The following is a 24,986-nucleotide window of genomic DNA, read 5'->3' as shown; positions in this document are numbered from 1 at the left end:
TTGTATTGAGGCTTTTTTTGTGTGCCTCTTTTAAATTGGTTTGTGTTGTTTGTGCTTCTTAATGCTAGTTCTAAATAACTTCTATGATTCTGCTTATTTATTTCCATAATATACAGAATAATACATGTATAATATACATTATCATGCATAGCATGCATAAGAGTATATAGTGCATGGTGCATGCCTTTGATGATAAACAAAACTCATATGAGTGTTAATGTCTTCTGACACCATCATTTTGAGGAGATTGTGTGTAATTTGGGCCTAACAGCAGACCCAACTTACGCTATGCCAGGTTTTCTCGATTTCTGCATTGTGGACATTTGGAGGCAGATAGTTCTTTATTGCGGGCACAGGGGGCTGTCCTATGTATTGTAGGATGTTGAGTAGATCCCTGATGTCTACTCACTAGTTGCCAGTAGGAAACCCCACCCTAGAGTCATGATAGCCAAAAATGTTTCCAGACATTGCCAAATGTCCCCTGAGAGGGCAAAATCACCCCCAAGAACCACTGTGCTATATCCTTTTGTATCGTATTGTTACCTTTTATTAACGCTGTCCCATAGTACCCGAAAATAAAAAGGATATTTTTATAACTATCAAGGGCTTTTGTCTATCCAGAAACATTGGGTCACTTTCAACCTCACATTTATGAAATTGAAACAAATTAGAAATCATCCACTTTCAATCTAAAAAAAAAAAAAAGTCCTATGACAACCACTCAAAAACTGGATCCAGAGAGCCTTAAAATGAGTCATCCATTTACGAGATAAACAGTCACCAAAGAAAAATGCTGGACTGGAATGTGCATTTGAGAATTCAGGAACAGCCAGAAACACATCCTAGGCTGTGCTGGTGGGCTTTGGCACGCTTCTGGGTGCTTGTTTATTACTTCATGGCCCATGTGATGAGGGTCACAGGGCAACACTGACCTTTGTGTTTGTGTCTTCCTGCTCATAAGAGATCTGATATATGAGTGTGAGTGTCAGAGATTCATTATTCCTCAGGTCCGATATTTTTATGCTTATTTTCTGCCCGCATATACTGGCATGTTGGGGCTCATCAACAGGCTCTGTTTCAAAAGACTGTTTCTTAGCAGTTTATTCAAATCCAGAAGACATTTTCCCTCATAGATACGATATTACCCGAATTGGTTAGTTTCCAGTTTCTTATTGAACTCATGATGTACGTGATTCATGTAGTCCCTGGACTGACAAATATTTATTGCTTGTGAATTATTTATTCTTCAGTGATAATTAATTGCCAGGTACTATCTTGGATACTGGGAACACCCAGGTTAGTAAACCAGACAAGGTTCTTGCCCTCATGAATCTAGCTGATGTACGTAGCTCATGATGCAGAGTGCTAGGGACTGGGTCTCTGCCACATGGTAGTAGATGCTAAATAAGTATGCGTAGGGTCCTAAATGATCCCAATCTCTTTATATCAAGGGTTGGCAAACTGCAGCCAGTGGGCCAAATCCAGCCTGCTGCCTGTTTTTGTATGACCTACGTGCCTAGAATGGTTATTACATTCTTAAATGGTTGAAAAAAATCAAAAGAATAATATTTTGTGACTTGAAAATTAGATGAGATTAGACTTTTAGTGTCTGTGAGTAAAACTTTATTGGAACTTTTGTTTACATGTGGTTTATGGCTGCCTTTGTGCTACATTGGCAGAACTGGGTAGCTGTGACAAAGACTATATGAACCACAAGCCTGAAATATTTACTATGTATAACTTTCTAAAATTCTATTTAGTGGGGAAAGTGCTTTCAAAATTCCAATCTTGGAACCTCTCCAGCTCAAATCATTGGTGGTGGTACCTATAGTATGAAGCAGCACTGTAGCACCAGGAAAGAGGGAGATAAAAATCTGATGGGAGGTCAAGACCTACTTTCTTAAGTGTCTGGGAGCTTATCCTCATCTGAACTCTGATCCCCTTGACCTTCACCAGCCTTCTCTTCTAATGCTCCCTCCTACTGCTTCTCTGTTACATTTCCTATTGCTGATGTAACAAATTACCATAAACTTAAAACATCAGAAATTTAATGTCTTACAGTTCTGGAGGTCAGTCTCACTCAGCTAAAATCAAAGGCTGCATTCCTCTGGAGGCTCTGGGGGAGAATCTGTGCCTTGCCTTTTCCAGCTTTTGGAAGCTGCCTGCATTTCTTGGCTTATGGCTCCTTCCTCCGTCTTTAAAGCTGTCAGCCTAGTATCTTAAAATCAATCTCTCTCTCTCTCTCTCTCACACACACACACACACACACACACACACACACACACAGAGCCACCTCTGCCTCTCTCTGGTAAGGACTCTTATGATTAGGTTGGACTCATCTGAATAATCCAGAATAACCTCCCTATCTCAGGATCCTTTAACTTAATCCCATCTGCAAAGTTCCTTTTGCCAGGTAAGGTAACATATTCACAGGTTCTAGGAATTAAGACGCGGCTATCTTATTATTCTGTCTGCCACACCTTCTATCCAGTAACTCCATACTACACTTCTCTCTACCTCTGCAGAACAAAATGCAGGCTGAAGGGCATCTCTCAAGCTTTGTATCCACCAGCCTGGATATTGTAGTGGCTAAGAGTATAGGCTTTAGACTCTGAGTGTCTGGTTCAAGTCATTTGTTGTTGTTGTTGTTCAATAAACGAAAGCAGATCATGCTTACTCCTGAGTGTCTTAAAGTTCACATTTTGTTTCAAAAAGTAACATATTGTGGTAAAATTGCATCTTTCTTTGGTGGTGAACTTCTTGAATTTTCTAGGAACAGCAGACTTACTACAACCCAACCTGAATCTGATCAACCCTTGAGCGCAGTGGTTCTCAATCCTGGCTGCATGGGTCAGTCAATCAGGAAACCAAAAAAAAAAAAAAAAAAAAAAATGGGTGCTCAACTGCAGAGCAGACACCTGCCTCAGAACCTCTGCGAGGTCATTAGTCTAATCTCTTTCTTTGCTCATATTTGACAATTTTCGTAATATAAAGGCAAACATATTTTACGCACAGAAACACTGTGACCCCTAGGAATTCTAGAAAGAGGCAACTGAGGAGATGTGGAAACCTCATGGATTTGCTCGGCGACTCCCCGCAACTCTGGTCTGTGTGGTTCCCACGGGTGCCGCATCTGGGGACTCTGTCCTCAGCTGTAGCAACCTGAAGGGAGAGGTGAGAAGGCGGGAGAGAAACAGGCTGATATTAGATTTTAGACTTCTAGGTACTTCATTGCGAATACTCTGATTTGAACCTTGGGATAATTTGCATAAACCTTGGGTGAATGTTTTGAGAAAGGGCTCTTTAAACAAATTAATTTTAAAAGATGATGTGGACTGAAATTAGGAATGTGGATGCATTCGACCAAGTAACTTATTGTGAGCCAACACTAAACTATCACGCCTTAAAAAGCAATACAACTGTAGTTTTAAGACATGTTTGCAGAGTTTCCCAGCCATTGTGTTGTGACATTTCCTTGACTGTGTGTGCGCTTGCCTCTGAAATTAGGCCTCTTGATTCTCAAAATGCCTATATTGCATTAAGGATAAAAATAAAAATGAAGAACACTGTTCTATGTCATTTAGGGCAGTCACTGATACCTCCTGACTTTATCCCAAGATACTATGAATGAATATGGTTTTAACCTGTCAGTTAATTGTGTTAATTTTATAATTTCCCCAAAATGGACCTCACATATTTCCAACTTTAAAAAACCTGTTGAAATCGCATGTGCTTAATCTGAAAAAAAAAAATCATTAAAATTCACAATGGTAGAAATATAGATTGGGAGCGGTGAGAAAATTGGGACATAGGGGAAGATGCAGATTATTTGATGTATTCATGACTGCTGATTGGCAGGTGGCAAAAGACAATGAGATGGTGGAGGGTGGAGAGTGATGAACTGGAGTGGCCCATACAGACTTTTCCAGGTCTGTATGAACACTTCAGGCTTTAGTTATTCAAGTTTGTGGTATAAAATGGATTATGAAGCAACTTGGTCCATTACCCATAATCAAAAATGTAACTGATATTTTTTAAGATGCCACACATTTGATAATAGGTAGCTTTGGAGATATCTTTGAAGTCCCTCTTTGTTAATTATTTGATGACCTTCTCTCCCAAGAAAATTGTTTTTTCAGCCATGTGCTAAGGATGGGTTTAAGAACCAATTGGCTCTGGGGACCAATTGGTATTACCTCCTTTGTGAAATGACTCTTCCAAAGCCTGATCAATGCAGCTGCCCTGCTTTCAAGAAAGCACCACACTCTTTTCTCTTTCTGGGATTTGGCTGTAGCCTTCTCCTGAGCCATCAGCTGCTATAAGAACTAAAGTCTTGGGAGACAACAACTCCATAAATTCAAGTCATTACAAATAGACCAAGCCTTTTCTCTCTTTTGGCTGATAATTCCAAATTTACCAAAGAATTTAAAAAGTCTACGAAGAGTCATGGGCTATGATGTATAATGGGCTCAGAGAAATTTAAAGCATCACACTTCACTTTTTTATCATGCTAAGTGTAGTCATTTGTGAACAGTTTCCAGAACTATGTATTACTTGATTGCGTTGCAACTGTTTTAGTTGGGAGAAGAAAATGAAGGCTCAAGAAAGATGTAAACTGGCCTGATTCTGTTTTGCCAGATTTGGTAATGTGTTTTATTTATTTATTTTTTAGAGATAAAATATCACTTTCAAAATGTCAAATTTGAACATCTTTCTTCTCCCCCCCGCCAAACCTAATCCCATTCTGCTCTTCCTCATCTTGGTGATTTAGTGTACCATCCTCCCAGTTGCTCAAGCCAGAAATGTTTAAGTCATCCTAGATTACTCCTTCCCTACCCTCCACTACATACAGTTTGTCCGCAAGCATCTCTGTGGTTCTAAGTATCTCCCTATCTGTTCAAATTTGAATCAGCGTCATACCTAGCCCAGTGTCTCTTCTATCTCTGCATCTTTGGCTTGCGCCCTCCCTCAATTCCTTTAGAAATGTGTTTCCAGTCATCTTTCCCATATGCAAATCTGATCATGTTCCTCTCTTACTCAAGCTTCCTTAATGACTAGCCATCACCTGCTGAATAAAATCCAATCTACTTTGCAAAGCCTGCCGAGAAAGCCCTCCAGGATATGGCCCTGATTTCTGCGTGGCTTCGCCTCCTGCTATTTCCTTCCTTCTAGCCTTGTAATTTCCCCCAAACAAGGCCGTTCTCTCAAATTCATTTGCCTTGGCACCTACTGTTTTTTCCAATGTTGCATTTCTACAGAGCAAACCCTTACCCCTCTTATTCAACTTACGGGTCTCCTGTGAAACACTGCCTTCTTATAAAGCTTTCCTTGATCCCCAGATAGATGTCAAAGCCTCTTCTCCTAGGCATCCCATTGCATTTGGTACTTACTCCTAGTATCATAATCTCTGTATTTCATGGACTAAGTGTGTTCTTCCTACCAAAATTTGACTCCTTAGAAACAAGGACTGTGGTGTCATTTTGATAATCCCAAGCTTAGTACTGTTTTTAGCATGTAATAGGTGCTCATTGAATTTTGTTTGAATTAATCATGCAGGACGTCATACTAAATAAAAATAAAATGTGTCTTCTAGGGATTGATTTATTTTATTTCAGTCATGAGCTATTGTTCAGAGGTTGGCAAACTGTAGCCCAGTGTCCAAATCCAGCCTTCCACCTATTTTTTGTAAATGAAGTTTGACCGGCACGCAGCCACACCCATTCATTCATAAACTGTCTATGGCTGCTCTCATGCCACAAGGGCAGATCTGAGTAGTTTTGACAGAGACCACATGGCCCACAAATCCTGAAATATCTACTGTCTGGCCCTTTACAGAAAAAGATAGCCAACCCCTGCTACAGATACTAGAGCCCATCGGAGGGCATATTTTTAAATGCATTTAAAGAATAGATATGTAATTCCATTTTGACACTTCAAGTAGCAGCGGGCTCCCTTAGATACCTAAACTTCATATTTAAAAATCACCAACTCATCTGGAACTTCCCATTTGGGGTGAGGGGAAAGCAATTCACTGGTACTGTACCTGTGGTGCCCTAAGCTTAAAGGGTGTGAGTGAGAGGTACACCCAAGACTTAAGTCCCCAGTTCCTGTCTAAACTTGTGGTTAGTCCAGCTATACCAAAAAAAAAAGAAAAAAATCCAAAATACACTGGGCCTGGAAGAATGTTCTTCAGTTCACCAAATGTGACTACAACCTACCCCCTTTGCCTAGATTTACTCACTCACTCCTCGGCCCTGACCCGTTCCCACATCCTGTTCCCTGGGCCCCTCCTGGGCCCCTGGTAGTCCTCCTCATCATCCACTGGATGCAAATGCACAGGTGTGAAGACAAACAAACAAATTCCTCATCTCCTTTAACTTCTGCTCAAGCCTGGACTTCCCTGTGAGGTCTTTCCCAGCCCTTCCACCTAATAATGTAAATCCCTGTCCTCTCCTCGCACTGCTGGCCCCTTCCCTGCTTTTTGTTGCCTCCTTAGCAGTTATCATTACTTAACACGCTATATTCTTTACTTACCCTTGTTTATTTTCTGCCCCTACTAGAGTATGATATCTCCATTTGTTAAATGAATGAACAAATAAATCAATGAAATCCCAGATAAAGAGGAAAAAAATTTCAAAGAATTAACATAGTGCCATTCACTCTTTGGAATGAACCTTCTAGGCAGGAATTTGCTACCAGTAGGGAACAAAGGTGTCTTAGCAGTCGCTGGGGCCAGCCTTTCTGTCTCTCTTCTTTAAGGTGAATAATGAGGATGGTGAAGTCTTCTGGGATTCCTTAAATGTTCCCCACATCCACAAGAAGTCCCTGGCGGTGTCTGTAGGGCCCAGCACTATTCCTTCTCCCAGAATTTTTCTTGATCGTTAAGGAAACAGTAGATACCTCTTCAAAGCTGTTGTGCCCTGGTTGATATCTGTGATACGCAGGAATTCCTCCTCAGTGAGGGGACATTGGGCTTCAGAGGATTGTGAAGTATTGTTTCTTAGGTCATCACTTTCTCACTGTCTGCATCAAGGGTAGAGATATTCACTCTCAGAGGTGTGAAATCAGAGGTGTGTATGTGAGCACACAAATAGACTCAGGATTGTGGGAATCTTTGCTTTGATTCTTTGATGTGGAGTATTTTAGCATCAAACGTCTCTATAAATATATGTAGCTTTTATTGATCATATCTCTATACTTACTGTGATCAAAATAGCTCATTAGACTGCTATAAATAGAAACTCAGTGGTTACAATTTAGCATAGAATTTAAAAGCCTAAGATTTTTTAGCTCGAGTCCTGGTTAGTTTCAAATCTTGTAAGGTTTACAATTTGGGGAAAATTACTTAACCTTCCTAAGCCTCAACTTCATCTATATTATATTATATTATATTTATACATACTATATATTACTATAATATCAACATAATGTATCCTAAGTATATATTACAATAATGTATCGTAAGTATGAATTATATATAATAATAATATATTGTGTCATATATAACAAATATACTAGATTGTATTATTATATAGAGGAAGTAACTAAAAAGCCCTTGGCACATTGCTGGTACACGGTAGGCTATCAATATACGTTTACCCTCCTATGTCTAGTGTGCACAATGGCAATTAGCAGTAGTTCTTCCTGTTACTGAGAAATAAAAAGCGAAAAGTTCCCATGTGTTCCCATAAAAGAGAGGAGGCAGGACCCTTGAAGCATCTTTCCACATAGTTTTCTTTGCATCATTTTATGGGATCAGATGACCTAGCAGATACGCCAGATTTTGATGTTTGCAATTGACTGAGTAAATCCACAGTTAAGTAAGAGTGGATTTGATTTTAGGGATTGAGAGCCAATTTGGGAACATAAAAATGAAGTGTGCTTGACTTTATGACCGATTGAGAGAGAGGCTGAGGCTTGTGAGTCGTAGATTACTCTGTGACCCTTGATGTTTTTCCCCTTGATCTGCAGGGTGACTTCACGTGGAACAGTATGTCGGGTCGCAGCGTACGGCTGAGGTCAGTCCCCATCCAGAGCCTCTCAGAGCTGGAGCGAGCCCGGCTGCAGGAAGTGGCTTTTTATCAGCTGCAGCAGGACTGTGACCTGAGCTGTCAGATCACCATTCCCAAAGGTAAGGCCCCATCTGCCATCACATGGGGGATGCTGGAAGTCAAACATCTGCTCTGCCAGAGCCCCAAGCTGCAGAGTCCTCTCAGCCCCACTATTAACACAGGAAGGAAGCTATAGCTTCTGGGTCACTGGCTGGCACTGGCATCCATTTTGAAAGATGTGTTCAAGTGGGACAGTTTACGTGTCGACTAATATGTGTATTTAAAGGGAAGATCAACTTGGGGCATTAAAGGGGAAAGCCATGTGTATCTCAACGGTCTACGTGGCTTCAGCACAACCAGTTAAAAAGAAGTTTCAGAAAGGTCAACTTAAAGGGTTAGAAGAAAAACGATGTCTATCTCAATATGATTTCAAAATAACCAGTTGAAAAGAATGTTTTAACAATCTGTTAAACTTCTCATTTGACCTTATGCAAACTCAGAATCAGTGATTATACCAATGTTAACTCATTTTTATCCAGTCTTTCACCTGGCCTGTCTCTGTTGGGGTTCACCACTATGACACTGGAGCCAGTGCAGGCCTGGTTGTCTGATGTTTTTACAAACACAGATCCTGATTCTGGTAAAGATGAGAAGCATGTATTTGAAATCCTTTGATCTGTAAAGCCTGTTTCTGAATGTTGACTATCTTCTATAAAGGTACTTTTTAATGTGTATTTGTGTGTAGCCGAAAGGTAATTTGAGGTGAAGGGAAAAGCTGTGATGTTATACAAATAGAGTAAACCTGCCACAAAAACGCAACATTGGCTGCTGTGCCTAAAACTTAAAGGAAAGCAGGAGAGCGATAGCAAGCATCTGAAAGCTAGAAGATTGCCTTGGAAGATTTCAGTATCTGCAGAACTTCTCCTTTGTTTTCTTTTTTTAGGGAGTTGAGGGGATGCTTCATGAATATTCACAAAATCATTCATATCATATATACACACATACACATAGATATGTAGTTCTCAACCAGGGATGGTTTTCCCCCATTCCCCAGGTAAAATTTAGCAATGTCTGGCTCCACTTTCAGTTTTCACAGCTTGGAGGAAGGATGCAGCTGACATCTACTGGATGGAAGCCAGGGATGCTGTTAGACATCCTGCAATACACTGGACAGTCCCCCACAGCAAGCATTGTCAGGGCCCAAGGGCCCAAGTGTAGAGGCTGAGCAACCTTAATATACACATGAACGCATGTGCTCACATTCCATCAACAGCAGTGTTGGTGGAGCTGTTTTCTGGGCTCACCTGTGTCTGATGGAAAGGGCACTGGCTTGGGAGTCTGAAGACCAGAATATGAGGACTTGTCTGGTCACGTGTGAGCTTGGGCAATTTACCTCTGTAGTAGGAGGCTTGGTTTTGTTGGCTAGAAAGAGTAGCACAGAAACAGTGACCACACAGAATTTTTTATTGGATGACGGCTCTTAGGGCCACTTTTATTCTTTTTTTTAAAAAAATTGAAGTATAGTTGATTTACAATGTTATATTAGTTTCAAGTGAACATCAAAGTGACTCAGTATTTTTACAGATTATACTCCATTAAAAGTTATCACAAGATAAGACGTGGAGAGTGGACTTGAGGACACGGGGAGGGGGAGTGGTGGTCTGGGACGACGTGAGAGAGTGTCATAGACATATATACACTACCAAATGTAGAATGGATAGCTAGTGGGAAGCAGCCGCATAGCACAGGGAGATCAGCTCGGTGCTTTGTGACCACCTAGAGGAGTGGGATAGGGAGGGTGGGAGGGAGACGCAAGAGGGAGGGGATATGGGGGTATATGTATACGTATGGCTGATTTACTTTGTTATACAGCAGAAGCTAACGCACCACTGTAGAGCAATTATACTCCAATAAAGATGTTGAAAAAAAAAGTTATTACAAGATAATGGCTATAATTCCCTGTGCTGTACAATATATCCTTGTTGCTTATCTATTTTATACATAGTACTTTATATCTCTTAATCCCTTACCCCAGTCTTGCCCCTCTCCCTTCCCGCTCCACACTGGTAACCACTAGTTTGTTTTCTGTATCTGTGAGTCTGTTTCTGTTTTGCTATATACATTCATTTGTTTTAGTTTTTAGATTCCACATATAAGTGATATCATACAGTATTTGTCTTTCTCTGTCTGACTTATTTCACTAAACATAATATTCTCTAAGTACATCCACATTGCTTCAAATGGCAGAATTTCATTCTTTTATGGCTGAGTAATATTCTATTCTATATATATACCACATCTTATTTATCCACTCATCTGTTGTGAATACTTCAGTTGCTTCCATATCTTGGCAATTGTAAATAATTCTGCTATGAACATTGGGGTGCATGTACCTTTTTGAATTTTTTTTTCCAGATATATACTAGAGTGGAATTCATGGACCTTATGGTGGTTCTATTTTTAGTTTTCTATTTTTAGCAGCCTCCATACTGTTTTCCACAGGGCTGTACCAATTTACATTCCCACCAACAGTGTAGGAGTGTTTCCTTTTCTCCATATCCTTACCAAGATTTGTTATTTGTAGACTTTTTGATGATAACCATTTTACAGGTGTGAGGTGATATCTCATTGTGATTTTGATTTGCATTTGCCTGATGGTTAGCGACGTTGAGCATCTTTTCATCTGCCTCTTGGCCATCTGCATTTCCTCTTTGGAAAAACGTCTGTTCATGTCTTCTGCCCATTTTTAAATTGGGCTTTTTTTTTGGATGTTGAGCTGTTTTTATATGTTGGATATTAACCCCTTATTGATCATATCATTTGCAAAAATTATTTCTCCCATTCCATAGGTTGTCTTTTCATTCTGTCAGTGGTTTCCTTTACAGTGCAAAAAAAAAAGTTTAATTAGGCCCCATTTGTTTATTTTTGCTTTTACTTCTTTTGCCTTAGGAGACAGATCCAAGAAAATATTGCTACGATTTATGTCAAAGAGTGTTCTGCCTATGAGCTTTATGATTTCAGGTCTTATAGTTAAGTCTTTAATCCATTTTGAGTTTATTTTTGTATATGGTGTGAGGAAATGTTCTAGTCTCGTTCATTTACATGTAGCTGTTAAATTTTCCCAGCACCACTTATTGAGGAGACTGTCTTTTCTCCATTGTATATTCTTGCCTCCTTTGTCATAGATTAATTGACCAGAGGTGTGTGGGTTTATTTCTTGTCTCTCTCTATGTGTCTGGTTTTGTGTCAGTACCACGCTGTTTTGATTACTGTAGTTTTGTAGTATAGTCTGAAGACTGGGAGAGTGATACCTCCAACTTTGTTCTTTTTTCTCAAGATTGCTTTGGCAACTCCAGGTCTTTTGTGGTTCCATATACATTTTTGGAATATTTGCTCTAGTTCTGTGAAAAATGTCTTGGGTATTTTGATAGGGATTGCATTAAATCTGTAGATTGCTTTGGGTTGTATGGCCATTTTAACAATATTAATTCTTCCAATCCAAGAGCACAGGCTATTTTTCCGTTTCTTTGTATCATCTTCAATTTTCTTCATCAGTGTTTTACAGTTTTCAGAGTAAAGGTCTTTCACCTCCTTGGTTAAGTTTATTCCAAAGTATTTGATTCTTTTTGATGTGATTTTAAATGGGATTGATTTTCACTTTCTCTTTCTGATAGTTTGTTATTACTGTGTAGAAAAGCAACAGATTTCTGTATATTAATCCTGTATCTTGCAGCTTTACTGAATTCATTTATTAGTTTTAATAGTATGTTGGTGGAGGCTTTAGGGGTTTCTTTCTTTCTTTCTTTCTTTCTTTCTTTCTTTCTTTCTTTCTTTCTTTCTTCGTGGCTGTATTGGGTCTTCATTGCTGCACACGGGCTTTCTCTCGTTGCAGTGGGCAGGGGCTACTCTTCGTTGCGGTGTGCGGGCTTCTCATTGCGATGGCTTCTCTTGTTGCGGAGCATGGGCTCCAGGCCCATGGGCTCAGTAGTTGTGGCTCTTGGGCTGTAGAGCGCCGGCTCAGTAGTTGTGGGGCATGGGCTTTGTTGCTCCACGGCATGTGGGATCTTCCCGGACCAGGGCTGGAACCCGTGTCCAGTGCATTGGCAGGAGGATTCTTAACCACTGTGCCACCAGGGAAGTCCCTAGGGTTTTCTATATAAAGTATCATGTCCTCTGCAAATAGTGACAGTTTTACTTCTTCCCTTCCAATCTGGATGCCTTTTATTTCTTTTCCTTGTCTGATGGCTGTGTTCAGCACTTCCAATATTGCGTTAAATAGAAGTGGCAAGAGGGGCCACTTTCATTCTTTAAGCTGGACTCTCAGACTCTGCTGGAGGTCATGAAAGAGTTCAGGAGAAGGGAGAGGTAGGTTAGGCCAAGCGGCTGGTGGACAGGCACATTTCACTGACTGATGCCTGGCTCCCTTGACTTTCTCATCATATGCTACTTGACACCACAACTGCAGCCAGTTCCTTCCAGGAGGAAATTCCTACCCCTGTTATATCTTTTCATACTAATGTAACACAGAGATCCTCAGGTCAAGTAAGAAGAAAATCCCTTTGGCAATGGGTGAAAAATGAGTGCTAATCACCATCAGGCCAGGTTGCTGCTTCTCCCTAAGACCTTCTCATTCTGCCTCATCTTGTCTTGGTTTGGTTTTAGGGTGGAGATGAGGCCTGCCCTCACCTCCCCATTAACTCACAAGGTGGCCCAGGTGGGGCCCAATCGTCCTGTATCCCTTTTACAAGAACAGATGTTCTTTCAGTTCCTAAGAAAAATTTTTCATAGAAATGTTTCTGGCAAACCAAATTTATCGTGAAGGGAATGATGACTCTAAAAAGTTATGTGAAAACCAGATTGGATGCACATCAGATGAGATACCAAGGAAAAAATATTCTTTGTAGCTTTGTTTTTAAGTCCAGTTAATTTGATGTTTCTCTTTGTTCTTGCTTTTTATAGAGTCCACTAAATAAATAGCCTTTACCAAACAGAGAATTTTATAAAACTTATCTGCTAGAAGCTCTGTCTCCATTGCTTATTTATGAGACTATGTGGGTCCTAGTACATTCAGGGAAAGATTTGTTCTATCAAGATATTCAAAGATGTTTGGGTTACAGGAGTTATTTTGATATTTTCCATCAAAGTAGGAGCTAATGGTTTACAAATAATTTCTTACTTACGAAGGAGAGAAGGAACTGTGTGGCTCGGTGGAAAAAAACAGACATCACCAAAGAGTTCTGAAACTATTGCTTTGGGCAGATGATTATAGACATTGAATATTTACCAAGATCCTTCAAATGCATGGCTGGTGCTGAGTGCTATGATGGCAGCTTTGGTCCAAGGGTAGCCACTTGCTTCCATGTAAACCCCTAAGTGGAGGTTCTAAACAGGGTCATCTTCACTGTATGAATAATTTACTCAGGAAAATAAATAGTTGCCAGGGCCTAGAACCTAAAGAAATGATACCAAGCCTAATGAGATAGTGAGTACAATGAAAATGGAAACATACTCAAGCTCACATTTTTGTTCTTTGCCACGTTAGGATGACTGTAGGAATTTATTTACAGGTATCTGTTTGGAGGACCCTCTTCCTCTACGAGACTGGTGCTTCCAGGGCTCAGATGAATGATAATATAACATATTCATCAGCTGCTGGTATTCACCATAGAGAGGGAAGAATAGAAGATTGGTGGGAAAAAAAAAAAGGATTGGTGGGTTGGGAAGTTACTGGGGTTATTCCCAGTGGTGGGATCCAAAGCACAGGTAGAGAGTTTGACCTCCTCCTGAGCTTTAGTAGTAGGTGGACATTGGTTATATGGGTACAGATGCAGGTAGCTTAGAAGATGATGGGAGAGCATGTGGAATTTCACTCCAGATTGCCTCTTCACTCACAGCAAAATAGGAAACAATTTCATCTGCTAGGAGTGGGGCTGGGAAGGAGGTCCTGGAGGTTTGAGGAAAGAGGAGAGGAATGGAAACGAGGGAAGCTGATGGACCAGCAATGTTGCAGGATTGCAGGGCAGCCCTAAAGGTCTCTTTGAGGTTAGTAGTTGGGAATTTAAATTGCAAAATAAACATCTGGGCAGCTAAACACTGCTAAAGCAAACACACCATTTTGTAGTTTGAGTTTCCCAGCCCTGTTTAATCCAAATTTCCTCTCAGTAGAGTTAGGATTTTCTGGTTGAGTTCAATAATGGTGGAGAGGGACATGGCAGTTGAGAGTATATCTGTGGTAGGCAGAATATTGGACCCCTCAAAGATGGCCTGGAACCTTTGAATATTTACCTCACATGCCAAAACGAACTTTGCAGATGTGATCAACTCAGGTCCTTGAGACAGCAAGATTATCCTGGATTATCTGGGAGGGTCCAAACTAATCACATGGGTACTAAAAAGCAGAGAAACTTTCCCATCTGAGAGAGATATGACTCTGGAGGAATGGTCAGAGAGATGTAGCGTTGCTGGCTTTGATGATGGAGGAAGGGGCCATGAGCCAAGGAATGCAGGAGGCCTCTAGAAGCTAAAAAAGGCAAGGAAACAGATTGTCCCTAGAGCCTCTAGAAAGGAATTCAACCCTGCTGACACCTTGATTTTAGCCCAGTGAGACCCATTTCAGACTTCTGGTCTCCAGAAATGTCAGATAATAAATTTGAGTTGTTTAAGCCACTAAGTTTGTGGTCATTTGTTACAGCAGCCATAAGAAACTAATACAGTATCCAAGGGAATGATTATAATCTCAGACCATGGACTCTAAGTTGAATGAGAAGTTAGAAATAAATATAAAAGACATATTTTTCTTGAATAAAAAGAATCAATAATATAAAGATGTCAATTATGTCATAAATTGTCTGTAAACTGAATGTGATTCCAAAAAACATACCGACAGAATTTGTTGTTGTAATATCACTAAATTGTTCTAAACATCATCTTGGCAAATAATTATATGAGAGTAAGTAGGCAGGGGAAAATCTGAAAAAGAGGTCAAATGGAAATTATCCCTATCCATTTATTAAAATTTCATAAAACTAAAGCAGTTAAAAGAGTATTGTACTGCTTCACAGTAGGTAGATCAATGGGAGACAATAGAGTTCAGAATTAAGCTAAAATAAATGAGAACTTATGACATAAATATTGCATTTTTTGTCAGGGGGAAATGATGGCTTAGTATTGTATTTGTGACAATGAGACAACCATTGAGGAGAAAAATCGGGATTCTGACCTTACTCCTTACATCCAAATAAATTGATGTGGAAGAAAGATTTGAAGATTTAAAAAATGAAACTATAAATGCACCAAAACAAAAAATAGCTAGATATTAATATATTTTTACATGGAGGAAGGCACTACCCAGAAAACATAAAGAGAGTGACCTGTTTCACTACGTTAAAAAAAAATAGAATCATCTGTGTGGCAAATAAATAAGTAAATAAATAAATAAAGTAGAAATTTACAACACATTTGACAAACTAAAAGCTAACTTCTCTACGATACAAAGCTTTATTACAAATTAATATGAGAAAGAACGTAATTAAAATGTGGACAAATTATAGGCAGCTCACAGAAAAAGAAATTCAAATGATTTATAAATATTTGTAAAGATGCTCTCACCCTCATATTCATTCAAGAAATGCAAGCTCAACGACAAGGAGATTTTTTTTTCTCTTAGATAGGAATGGCTCCAAAAGTTGGATGGTATACTTTCTAGGAAAACAGACACTCATGTACTGTTGATAGGAATATAATTGTTGCAGCAACTTACAAGACGATTTGGCAACATCTAACTCTTAAATGGCCCAATAATGCTACTTCTGGGAATGTATCTCACAGATATATACTTGTATTAGTCGAGATAGGCTAACCACTTAGTACCTTAATACTATAAAAGTTTCTTTCTTGCTCAGGCACCATCGACTGCAGGTTGACCATGAGGATTGGGAGGGGAGAGTGTGCCACACAGTTATGCAGGAACCCAGGTTTCTCCAATCTTGTGGCTCCTCCCTCCTCTATATCTATTCAACCAGGAGACAAGCAAAATAAAAACTAATAAGATTTACATAAACCTTCTAAGATGACTGATGAGCTTAATTTGTTACCCCTTCTAAACTTAAGATATTTCAAAAAGGGAATTTTGAAGATGCTATAGAGAACCTAGTGGTAGAAATCAGGAGGCCTTTCGGTGGGAGGGATCATACCTATCAATAGAGTTTTCCCTGTGAGCTTGAGTTTGCCCCATAGAGGCGACCATGGAATGTTTCTACCCGTCAAAGGCTGCTCTTGGCATAAGCTCTTTGGTTTTTTTTTAACATCTTTATTGGAGTATAATTGCTTTACAATGGTGTGTTAGTGTCTGCTGTGTAACAAAGTGGTCAGCAATACATAAACATATATCCCCATATTCTCTCCCTCTTGCGTCTCCCTCCCACCCTCCCTATCCCACCCCTTAAAAAACTAAAAATAGAACTACTGTATGACCCAGCAATCCCACTACTGGGCAAATACCCTGAGAAAACCATAATTCAAAAAGAGTCATGTACCACAATGTTCATTGCAGCATTATCTACAATAGCCAGGACATGGAAGCAACCTAAGTGTCCACTGACAGATGAATGGATAAAGAAGATGTGGTACATTTATACATTTGCATAAGCTCTTGGATCAGACTTTCTAGTCTGTAAATGGCTCAATCCTTAACAGCAGACCCAGGAAACAAATGCGGAGACCATGGTCGAGAAATTAAGCAATGCCTAATGGCCTTCATGAACTTTTCATTTATTCAGAACACATCAGCGGAGTATTGTTTACGTATCAGATTCAATTAATATTATTTTGATAGCATTTTAATACCAGTGGTCTGAGGCAGGGGTTAGTGAACTGGCCCCCTGGCCAAACCCAGCTCACCATCTGTTTTTGTAAATAAAATCTTATTGGCACACAGCTATGCTTATTCATTTACGTATCATCTATGGCTGCTTTTGAGCAAGGATAGCAGAGTCGAATAGTCGTGACAGTCCATATGCCTCAGGGAGTCTCAAACATTTCCTATCTGGCCCTTTACAGGAAAAAATGGCTCACCTCTGGTCTAAGGTAAAATAAAAGGAAGCGACTGACTTATGCCCAATCTGTAAAGCAGCTTAGTGTAGCCTTTATCTCACTATAATGGAAACTAAGTATTTAAAGCGGAATGGTTTCATAAGAGAGAAATGCATATTCAAGTTTTCTTTAGTGCTCTTTTTTTCTTCACTTAATTTCTGATATCACAATTGAGAAAGGCTTCGTTTATGTATTTTAAAAACAGTCCCATGGAATGAGGAATAGCTGGTGGTTTAAGAAAATGTGGGCAATAGTCTAATAAAAGAGTACTCTGATGCCTCAAAATTGCTGTTATATGGCTTCCATATAAAGTGGTCCCTCACCATTGTCCCTCAGGCTGTGTAAAACCCAAGTAAACAACTCAATGAAATCAAGAAAATGATATTCTTGGTTGGCTAACACTGCAGCTGTCTTTGGTTTGTGATTCGAATGTTGATTTAAAAAATAAGGGCAACCTGATGGGCAAGGAAATTGATCTTGGGTGTTTATGCAACAACCCTAGACAGAAACTATAGCTGTCCAATTTCTATGTTATCCCTGCTGGCATTGTCCATTTGAAGAGGTGAAGCGCGAGAACTGTTTATCAAAGCTTTTTGTGTAAGTAAAAATGAAGTTGAAACCTGGGGTAAAATCCACAAACTTCAGTGTAGGTAGAAATGCTGATAGGAAACAAACATCACCAAATAGGGTGACCAAAGAATAATGTTAGACCACTGGGCTCAGAGGCTCTCAACAAATGTCTCTAGTGTGTGAGCTGTAGAGGTAGTTGTATCTTTTATTTTACATCTCAGCCCAGCACACACATGAACCAAATGGTGTTTATTGTTGTCTGAGATACACTTTGATATTCTCTATAATGTTCTCTCCTATTGTCTTCTATTTGATTCTATATCATTTTCTAAAATACGCTTGTCATGACACGCTAAATTTTCATGATTCATTAATAAGTTATGACCCACAGTTTGAATGACGCAATCTTAAAAGGCAGATGGAATGGAAAAGAGGCGATCAAGAAGAAAAGAACAAAAATGGCAGCATGGAAACCTTTCACTTGCTCACTGCTGTGGCTCTTAGGGCCTTGGTAAGGTGGATGGGGCATTGTTTCCCTAGGGCCACAGAAAGGAACCTAGGCTAGACCCTTGGCCTAAGCATCTAGTACCTTCTCTATCTAGAGCCCAACATTGGCGTGCCATCCAGGGGCTTCCCATGCTGCTTCACTACTCTCAGGTCAAAAGTAGTCCACATCCTCAAGGAGTTCTTAGTCCATCGATAGAGAAAGCACAGACACATCAGTTGTATTAAAACAGAGCAGTGGATATCGTCCTGTCCAAGTTACCTTTGGTGACCCTGACAGATAGAAGCTGCCTCATCTACCTATTCCAATAAAACCCAGGAACGACAGAGAGGTTTCCCTGCAGGTTTTTGTTGAAATTTTCTTCTTGGGTGCTCTCCTCTGTACCCCAGGGCTTTTACCATGTCAAGTTCTCAAGTGTGTGCTGCTGTATGATTCTGTTCTGTGCCAAGCAGGCAAGCCAGTACAATAGTCTGTGGTTATTTAAGCCATATGTTTTGTGCCTTCATATTCACGAATGGCTTCCTTTATGTTCTTCGACAATATAGTTTTCTATCTGAGGTCTTGTCCCTACTGGTCACATTTACACATATTGATGTATCTTTGTTGGAGTAGCAGCTATTATTGCACAAGGCTTTGGCATCTTGAACAAAACTTTTGTCATTGCAGTTCCTGAAATATTCTGGCACCTTTCAAAGATTTCAAGACTACACTATTCTCTCCGTTGGGATCATGGCCCAAAAGTAAACTTGATAATTACAAAGAATGTCCCATCCTTGAAATATGAATAGGAGCTTCCAGTTTTGCTTTTTTCTTTGTTTCCCCATGGGCAAAAACAAAGGCAAATAGTAATAATCGAAATTAAATACCAAGTGTTTTTTAAACTAATCAAGCTTTCTAGATAATTTGAAATTGAGCCCTCAAGATTATTTAAAAATTCAATCAGTGGGTGTTTATAAAGTTTTTTATAAGTGGAAAGCTCTGGAAAAGTAGTTTAAGGTGGTCTTCACTTAAGATAGGAGAGGGCAAACTACAGCCCAAAGGCCAAATCCAGCCCACTGCCTGTTTTTGTAAATAAAGTTTTATTAGAACACAGCCATATGTATTTGTCTCTGTATTGTCTAAGGCTGCTTTAGTGCTACAACAGCAGGGTGGAGTAGTTTTGACAGAGACCATATGGCCCACAAAGCCAAAAATATTTGCTATCTGGACCTTTACAGAAAAAGCTTGCTGACCTCTGATTTAGGAGATTAATATTAATTTAATATAGTAATTTAGTTATTATCCATGTGGTTGATCGACTATACCATCCTATTCATTTCAGTTTCTTCACTATCTTAGTTTTACTCTTCCATAATTGAGTGTTTTTTAATTATCAGACTTTCATAACTCTCAGATGTTTTAGTGTTTATATTATATGTAATCACATTTTTTTTTCAAAGTGAGCAATAAATTCCCTTGGTGAAGCTAAACAAGAAAGAAATGTCAATATTTTAATGCGTTGCTTAAACAACTGATGCCACCACGCAGGTTATAGGAATGTCAGTTATGCATCAGATGGGTGACTTTAATGATAAGTCAGTCTCCAATATGGGTTGATTATTAGCTTTATTATTACTATCTGGTTTGATAACTGAGAATTTAACTGTTTTTCTCTTTAGGGACTTTACTTATTTACAGATTTACAGTTCTTTGTAATCTGATCTTCCTGCTCTTACCCTCCTTCCTTATCTTAGACGCCACCCAACACACACAAATTCAGATCTTCTAGGGATGTCTTCCTTAGGGCTATCTAGCATTATATGACAAGACTGGTGCAAATATAAGTAGGAAAATCACACCACACAACTGGAGTTTTGGATTATCCATCGTTAAGATGCTTTGGCTGCAAATTATGGAAACCAAACCAAAAGTGACTTATATAACAAAGACATTGATTATATTACTTTACTAGGAGCCCACAGATAGGCGAGTTCCAAGACTCATAAATTCAGTGGCCTTCCACCTTTTTTCTCTGCCATAATCATGGGTCACTTTGTTCCTTGGCTGGCTTCCCTCATTGTCACAAAATGACTGCAGCAGCCACCAGCATCACTGCTTCTATGGCAGCATGAAGAGGCAGAGAAGAGCAGTGACTCTTCAGCAAGTATCTTTTTAATAGTAGAGAAGGATTTTCACTGCTGCCTCCTAGCAGACTTCCCTCCCTTCTGGATCCCTAGAATCGCAACACTTGCCAGTGCCCAAATCAATACAGCAAGCAGAAAGAAATCACCAGAACTAGCTTGACTTGAGTTTCCTTTCCTGAGCCTGGGGTGAGGACTCATCCCAGGGTGCATGACCACATGGAGGGTGAGCACCTAACAAAATAGGGAAAGAAAAAGTTGGGGGGGGGGAGTGTAGTAGAGTAAAGATGGATTTAGATTAGTAACCATTGGTGTACATAATAGCAATGTCAGCTTCTGCCATTGCAAACAAGCAACAGGGAGGAAACTGTTTGTATATTGATTTGCATTAGTGTCTGACAGAGTGCTTTGCTTTCATTGCTCAGGAAATTGTTAAAAAATTGAATGGAAAGGATTAAAAATTCAATCATAGCACATTTATTTCTACGGTATTTCTATATCATAAAGAATTGTTTCAAATGGCTCAAAGAATAATCAAACGCAAGAATGGGGAAGGATGGGGAGCCTAACGGTTTTCATCTAATTGCACCATCTGTCCAGTTACTGAATCTATGAGAGCTGTTTTCATGGCAGCAACCAGCAGAAATTTTGAGGAGTTTCCAAGGCTTAAAGTCTATGACTTAAAGATAATTGATTCCCTTCTTACTTATTCATTATAAAACGATATCTGTCAAAAAGAAGGTAGGTAGCCTTAGCCCCTTAGACAGGTCGAAAATCACACCATGTGTCAATACCCTTGTCTGACTCTACCTTTTCAACTAGACCTGCAGGCTTTGGCTTTAAAATGAGTAATGATGAAACTCCTCTAAATTGCAATTAATTTCCCTGCGTTAACAATCCAGGGTATTTCTTCGGGATGAGTGCTTTCTGTCTTTTTGTTCTCCCACCTGCTTTCTTTCCTTTACGCTCCAGGAAATAAATATAACTTAAGGAAGTGATTTGCCAAAAGCCATTTTTCTTGCTCTGATATTTGGAAACTTCTGTCTCTGCAAATACAAGACCTCCATAGACTAAGTTAAAAATACTCTTTTCAGCTTAGGGTATGTGCAATAAGAGATGCAAATTCAAGAGCCTGGAAGGACGGACTAGCTCCTAGTTTGGGAAAAGGTAACAGCAGTGCTTCTCCTTTGGAACACGAGCTTATAGCTCCCCGCCCCCCTTTTTTAAACTCAAAACACTTGAAAGTGGAAAAAATGACGGAAAGGAAAAGATCCTTCTAGGGCATAATTTGTTCACGACCAGTTATTACAGTAAGCAGTGATCACAAAGAATGCCTGGCTAAGGAAAAACCATAGTTGAGCTTTTAAACCCATGGCATCCAAGCCATGCAAACAACTTCCCTACCTCACGTTTTGAAAGAATAACGAAACATGCTCAACAAATCGAATATCTCAATGATTTTCTGTAATAGAAACACACTTGTTTAGAGGTTCAAGAATCTACAAGGTCTTTTCTTTTCTTCTTGAGAAAATATTTCAGAACTAATTACCTTGCCAAATAATTTACAGAAAATGGGAAAGGTTTCTTAGTGTTTAATTTAGCTGGAAGCATGGTGACCTCCAAGAGCTGACTTTCTTACAACAGTGAGAGACTCACAGAATGTTCTTATTTTCTGACCACAGCTTTGATAATTTCACCACCACTTCAACATGTAAACTGTGGGGATTACTACATTTCTCAAGTAGTTTGGGGAGCCTCGGCTCTAAGGAGAGGCATCTGCATTGCTTAAGAATACCATAAATATTTCTTTCCACAAGAAACATAGACACTTTGGAAACAGATTTTGAAAAATCTAATCCACAAGGTGCTAGCAGGATGAAGAAACAGTGTTTGATTCATTGGGATTTAAACCAAGAAGAATGACTCAATCACCCTGTTTCTACCTGCTTTCTATTTCAATCAAGGTTAATGGAAAAACTGCTAAGGATGAGGTGATATATAAATGGAAATTTTGACCTATAGATTTGATTAAATAACCAACAGTCTATAGCATGGAAGATATATAGTGAGATTCAAAGTTGGCTGAGAGGCAGGACCAGTTTGGGCTTGAGTACATTGTTTTCCACTTTTTCCATGTAGATTGTTTTCTTCCAGGATTCTTAATTTTTCACTCTCTTAAGGCCTAGTTCCCACTAAAGAAACTATCAATCCACTCCTGAATTTGTGATTTTCTCATCTTTTTTCACCAGTAGAATGCTTGCTTGATAAAAGTTTGGATTGCTAGGAATAAAACATTAAGAGGCTTAGGATAGGAAAGGATTTCCTACACTAAGCAGTCACCATGTGACTTATTCGGAGAAATCCCCAGCAAAATTCAGAGGTCCCTGAGAAGGGTAACTTCATCCTTTAACAGACTGAACTTGAACATTAGCCTTCCCAAGCAGAGTCAAGGACAGCCTTCTTGCTTCTGACCTACCACCTAGTAACCGTCTCCACTGAAGCATTTCTTCATTTTGTTTTAATGAGGTTTCCATGTATCTGTCTTTAGCGCTAAACTCTGAGTTTCTCAAAAGCAGAGACAATGCTTGTTCATCTGGGTTCCTAACTAACACCTAGCTCTGTCTCATCCTTAATGTTGGATAGAGGGATAGATGGAGCAATGGATGGATCGATCTATGGAGGGTGAGCCCACTTTCTAGGGGGAAGATGCACTTTAAATGGAGAACTATTGTAGTATAAATCATATTCCTAAGCCAAGGAATTCATCATGGTCTGTGGCACATCCTCCCTTAATAGAGATTACTTGTTTTAGAGTAGAGGAGAGAGCCCTGCTTTGGCTACTGTCCTAAATCTCTGGGGTTAATCCCAGTTTAACTCTTAGGCCAGAGTAATGCACTGGTTCTATTGGTTCCCCTATCCTGGGATTGTTGCCACGTTTCCTGCCAAGAAGCAGATGTAGCCACTTTCCTGGCAACTACTACTCCTTCCTGTCAGGGCTGCTCTCCTTTCCTTTTCTTGGGACGCACTTTGAATAGGGAGCAGGCAACTCAGAGTAGCAGGGGCAATTTTGAATTCATCCCACTGAGCATGGGTATGGCATTAACTGGCTCCAATGTCCAGCCCGACTTTTCCTGGGATATGATTTTGACTGGGGTTTTGGTTGCCCAGCTCTCATCAGTCCCTATGTGTTTTCCAGTGTTGATTTATTTGGCCAAATTAACTTACATTGATGAGATTAATTATTAGAAAACACTAGACTTGGAGTGTGGGCCCAATGAATGGCCCTCAAGTGCCAGGAGCCATAAATAATATTATTATTTCTTTGACAAATCTGCTCCAAACTGGAAATAAAATATCTGGTTTAGTCTTCTGCTTGCTTTATTTTGGGGAGGTCTGTGGCTTGAGAGCCATCAAAAGGGGAATGTAGCTGAGACTAAAGAATGAATTTTAGTTTTGGTAAACAATTAAATAATTTTAGTAGACACTTTTATAAGACATCCACAGATTGTGGGGCTCACCTAATGTACTTTCATATATATAATTTTAAAACTATATTTCGGTTTATTAGGATAGGCATCAGAACCTGAAAAATAAACAGATTTCTGTGCTAAGCAGTGCTCTTGGATTCCAATGATGGGTACAAAGTCTGGATAACTTAAGCAGAAAAGTGATTTAGAGAACCCAAGAAATAGGAGGTATCTGAAGATAATCTAATCAGCCACATATGAAAACATCACCAGAGCCATAAAAACAAATCTGGTCAAGCCTCTCAACTGTCCACTCCCTTTCCAGAAAACATGCTACACAGAATGGCAGATATAATGGATGCTTTATATTGGCTTAGACACATGTTTTCTTTCAGATCAGAGAGATGTGAATAGGAAGATTATTCCAATAGTTTCAGCCAGGTCAGAAACTCTGGCATGTGAGTCACCTTCTTGCCATAAATTTCAGCTCCCAAGTCCGTGTTTCAGAAGTACTTCAGTGAGCAGTGCAAGCCTCCGCTTTCTCACATGCGTGACAAATGAGTCTTCAACCTTTGTTTGAATACATCCAGTGCCTGGGAGAAAGGGCTTTTTTAAAAATGAATTTTGTATTTTGGAATCATTTTAGATTTACAGAAAAGTTATCAAGATAATACGGAGTTCCCATACGCCCCTCACCCAGTTTCCCCTAATGATAACATCTTTTATAACCTTGGTACACTTATCACAACTAAGAAACCAACATTGGTATGTTACTCTCAACCAAGCTACAGACTTTGTTTAGATTTCACCAGTTTCCCCACTAACATCCTTTTTCTGTTCCAGGGTCCCATGCAGGATACTACATGCATTTAGCTGAGCATCATTTTTTTAAAAATAACAAACATTTCTTATCTCACACAGTTTCTGGGAATATCTTATCCTGGTTGTTCTGGTTCAGGTTCTGGTTCATGAGGTTGCCATCAACCTGAGCCGGGGCTGCAGTCATCTGAAAACATGACTGGCCCGGAGGATCAGTGTCCAATCTTACTCACGTGGCTGCTGGCTGGAGACTCCAGTTCCTCACCACATAGCCCTTTGCAAAGGGCTTCTCATGCCATGGCTTCCACCAGAGTGAGGGATGCAAGACAGAGAGCATCCAAGATAGAAGCCACAGTGGACAGTG

At 39.7% G+C, this 24,986-nt stretch overlaps 1 protein-coding gene across 10 annotated transcripts in view; it reads left to right on the top strand.

The window, feature by feature from the left end:
- The window catches only part of ARHGAP6 (Rho GTPase activating protein 6), a 489,264-nt gene that overhangs the window by 396,633 nt on the left and 67,645 nt on the right, over window positions 1-24,986 (top strand). For all 10 annotated transcript variants that reach the window (XM_068534002.1, XM_068534008.1, XM_068534006.1 and 7 more), the window contains one exon: window positions 7,972-8,131. In XM_068534002.1, the coding sequence (XP_068390103.1) occupies window positions 7,972-8,131 (160 nt within the window). The remainder of the gene's footprint in view (window positions 1-7,971; window positions 8,132-24,986) is intronic.

The sequence above is a fragment of the Eschrichtius robustus genome, chromosome X, assembly GCF_028021215.1.
Source record: "Eschrichtius robustus isolate mEscRob2 chromosome X, mEscRob2.pri, whole genome shotgun sequence".
NCBI classification, from domain to species: Eukaryota; Metazoa; Chordata; class Mammalia; order Artiodactyla; family Eschrichtiidae; genus Eschrichtius; species Eschrichtius robustus.
This window is presented reverse-complemented; position numbering and strand designations above follow the sequence as displayed.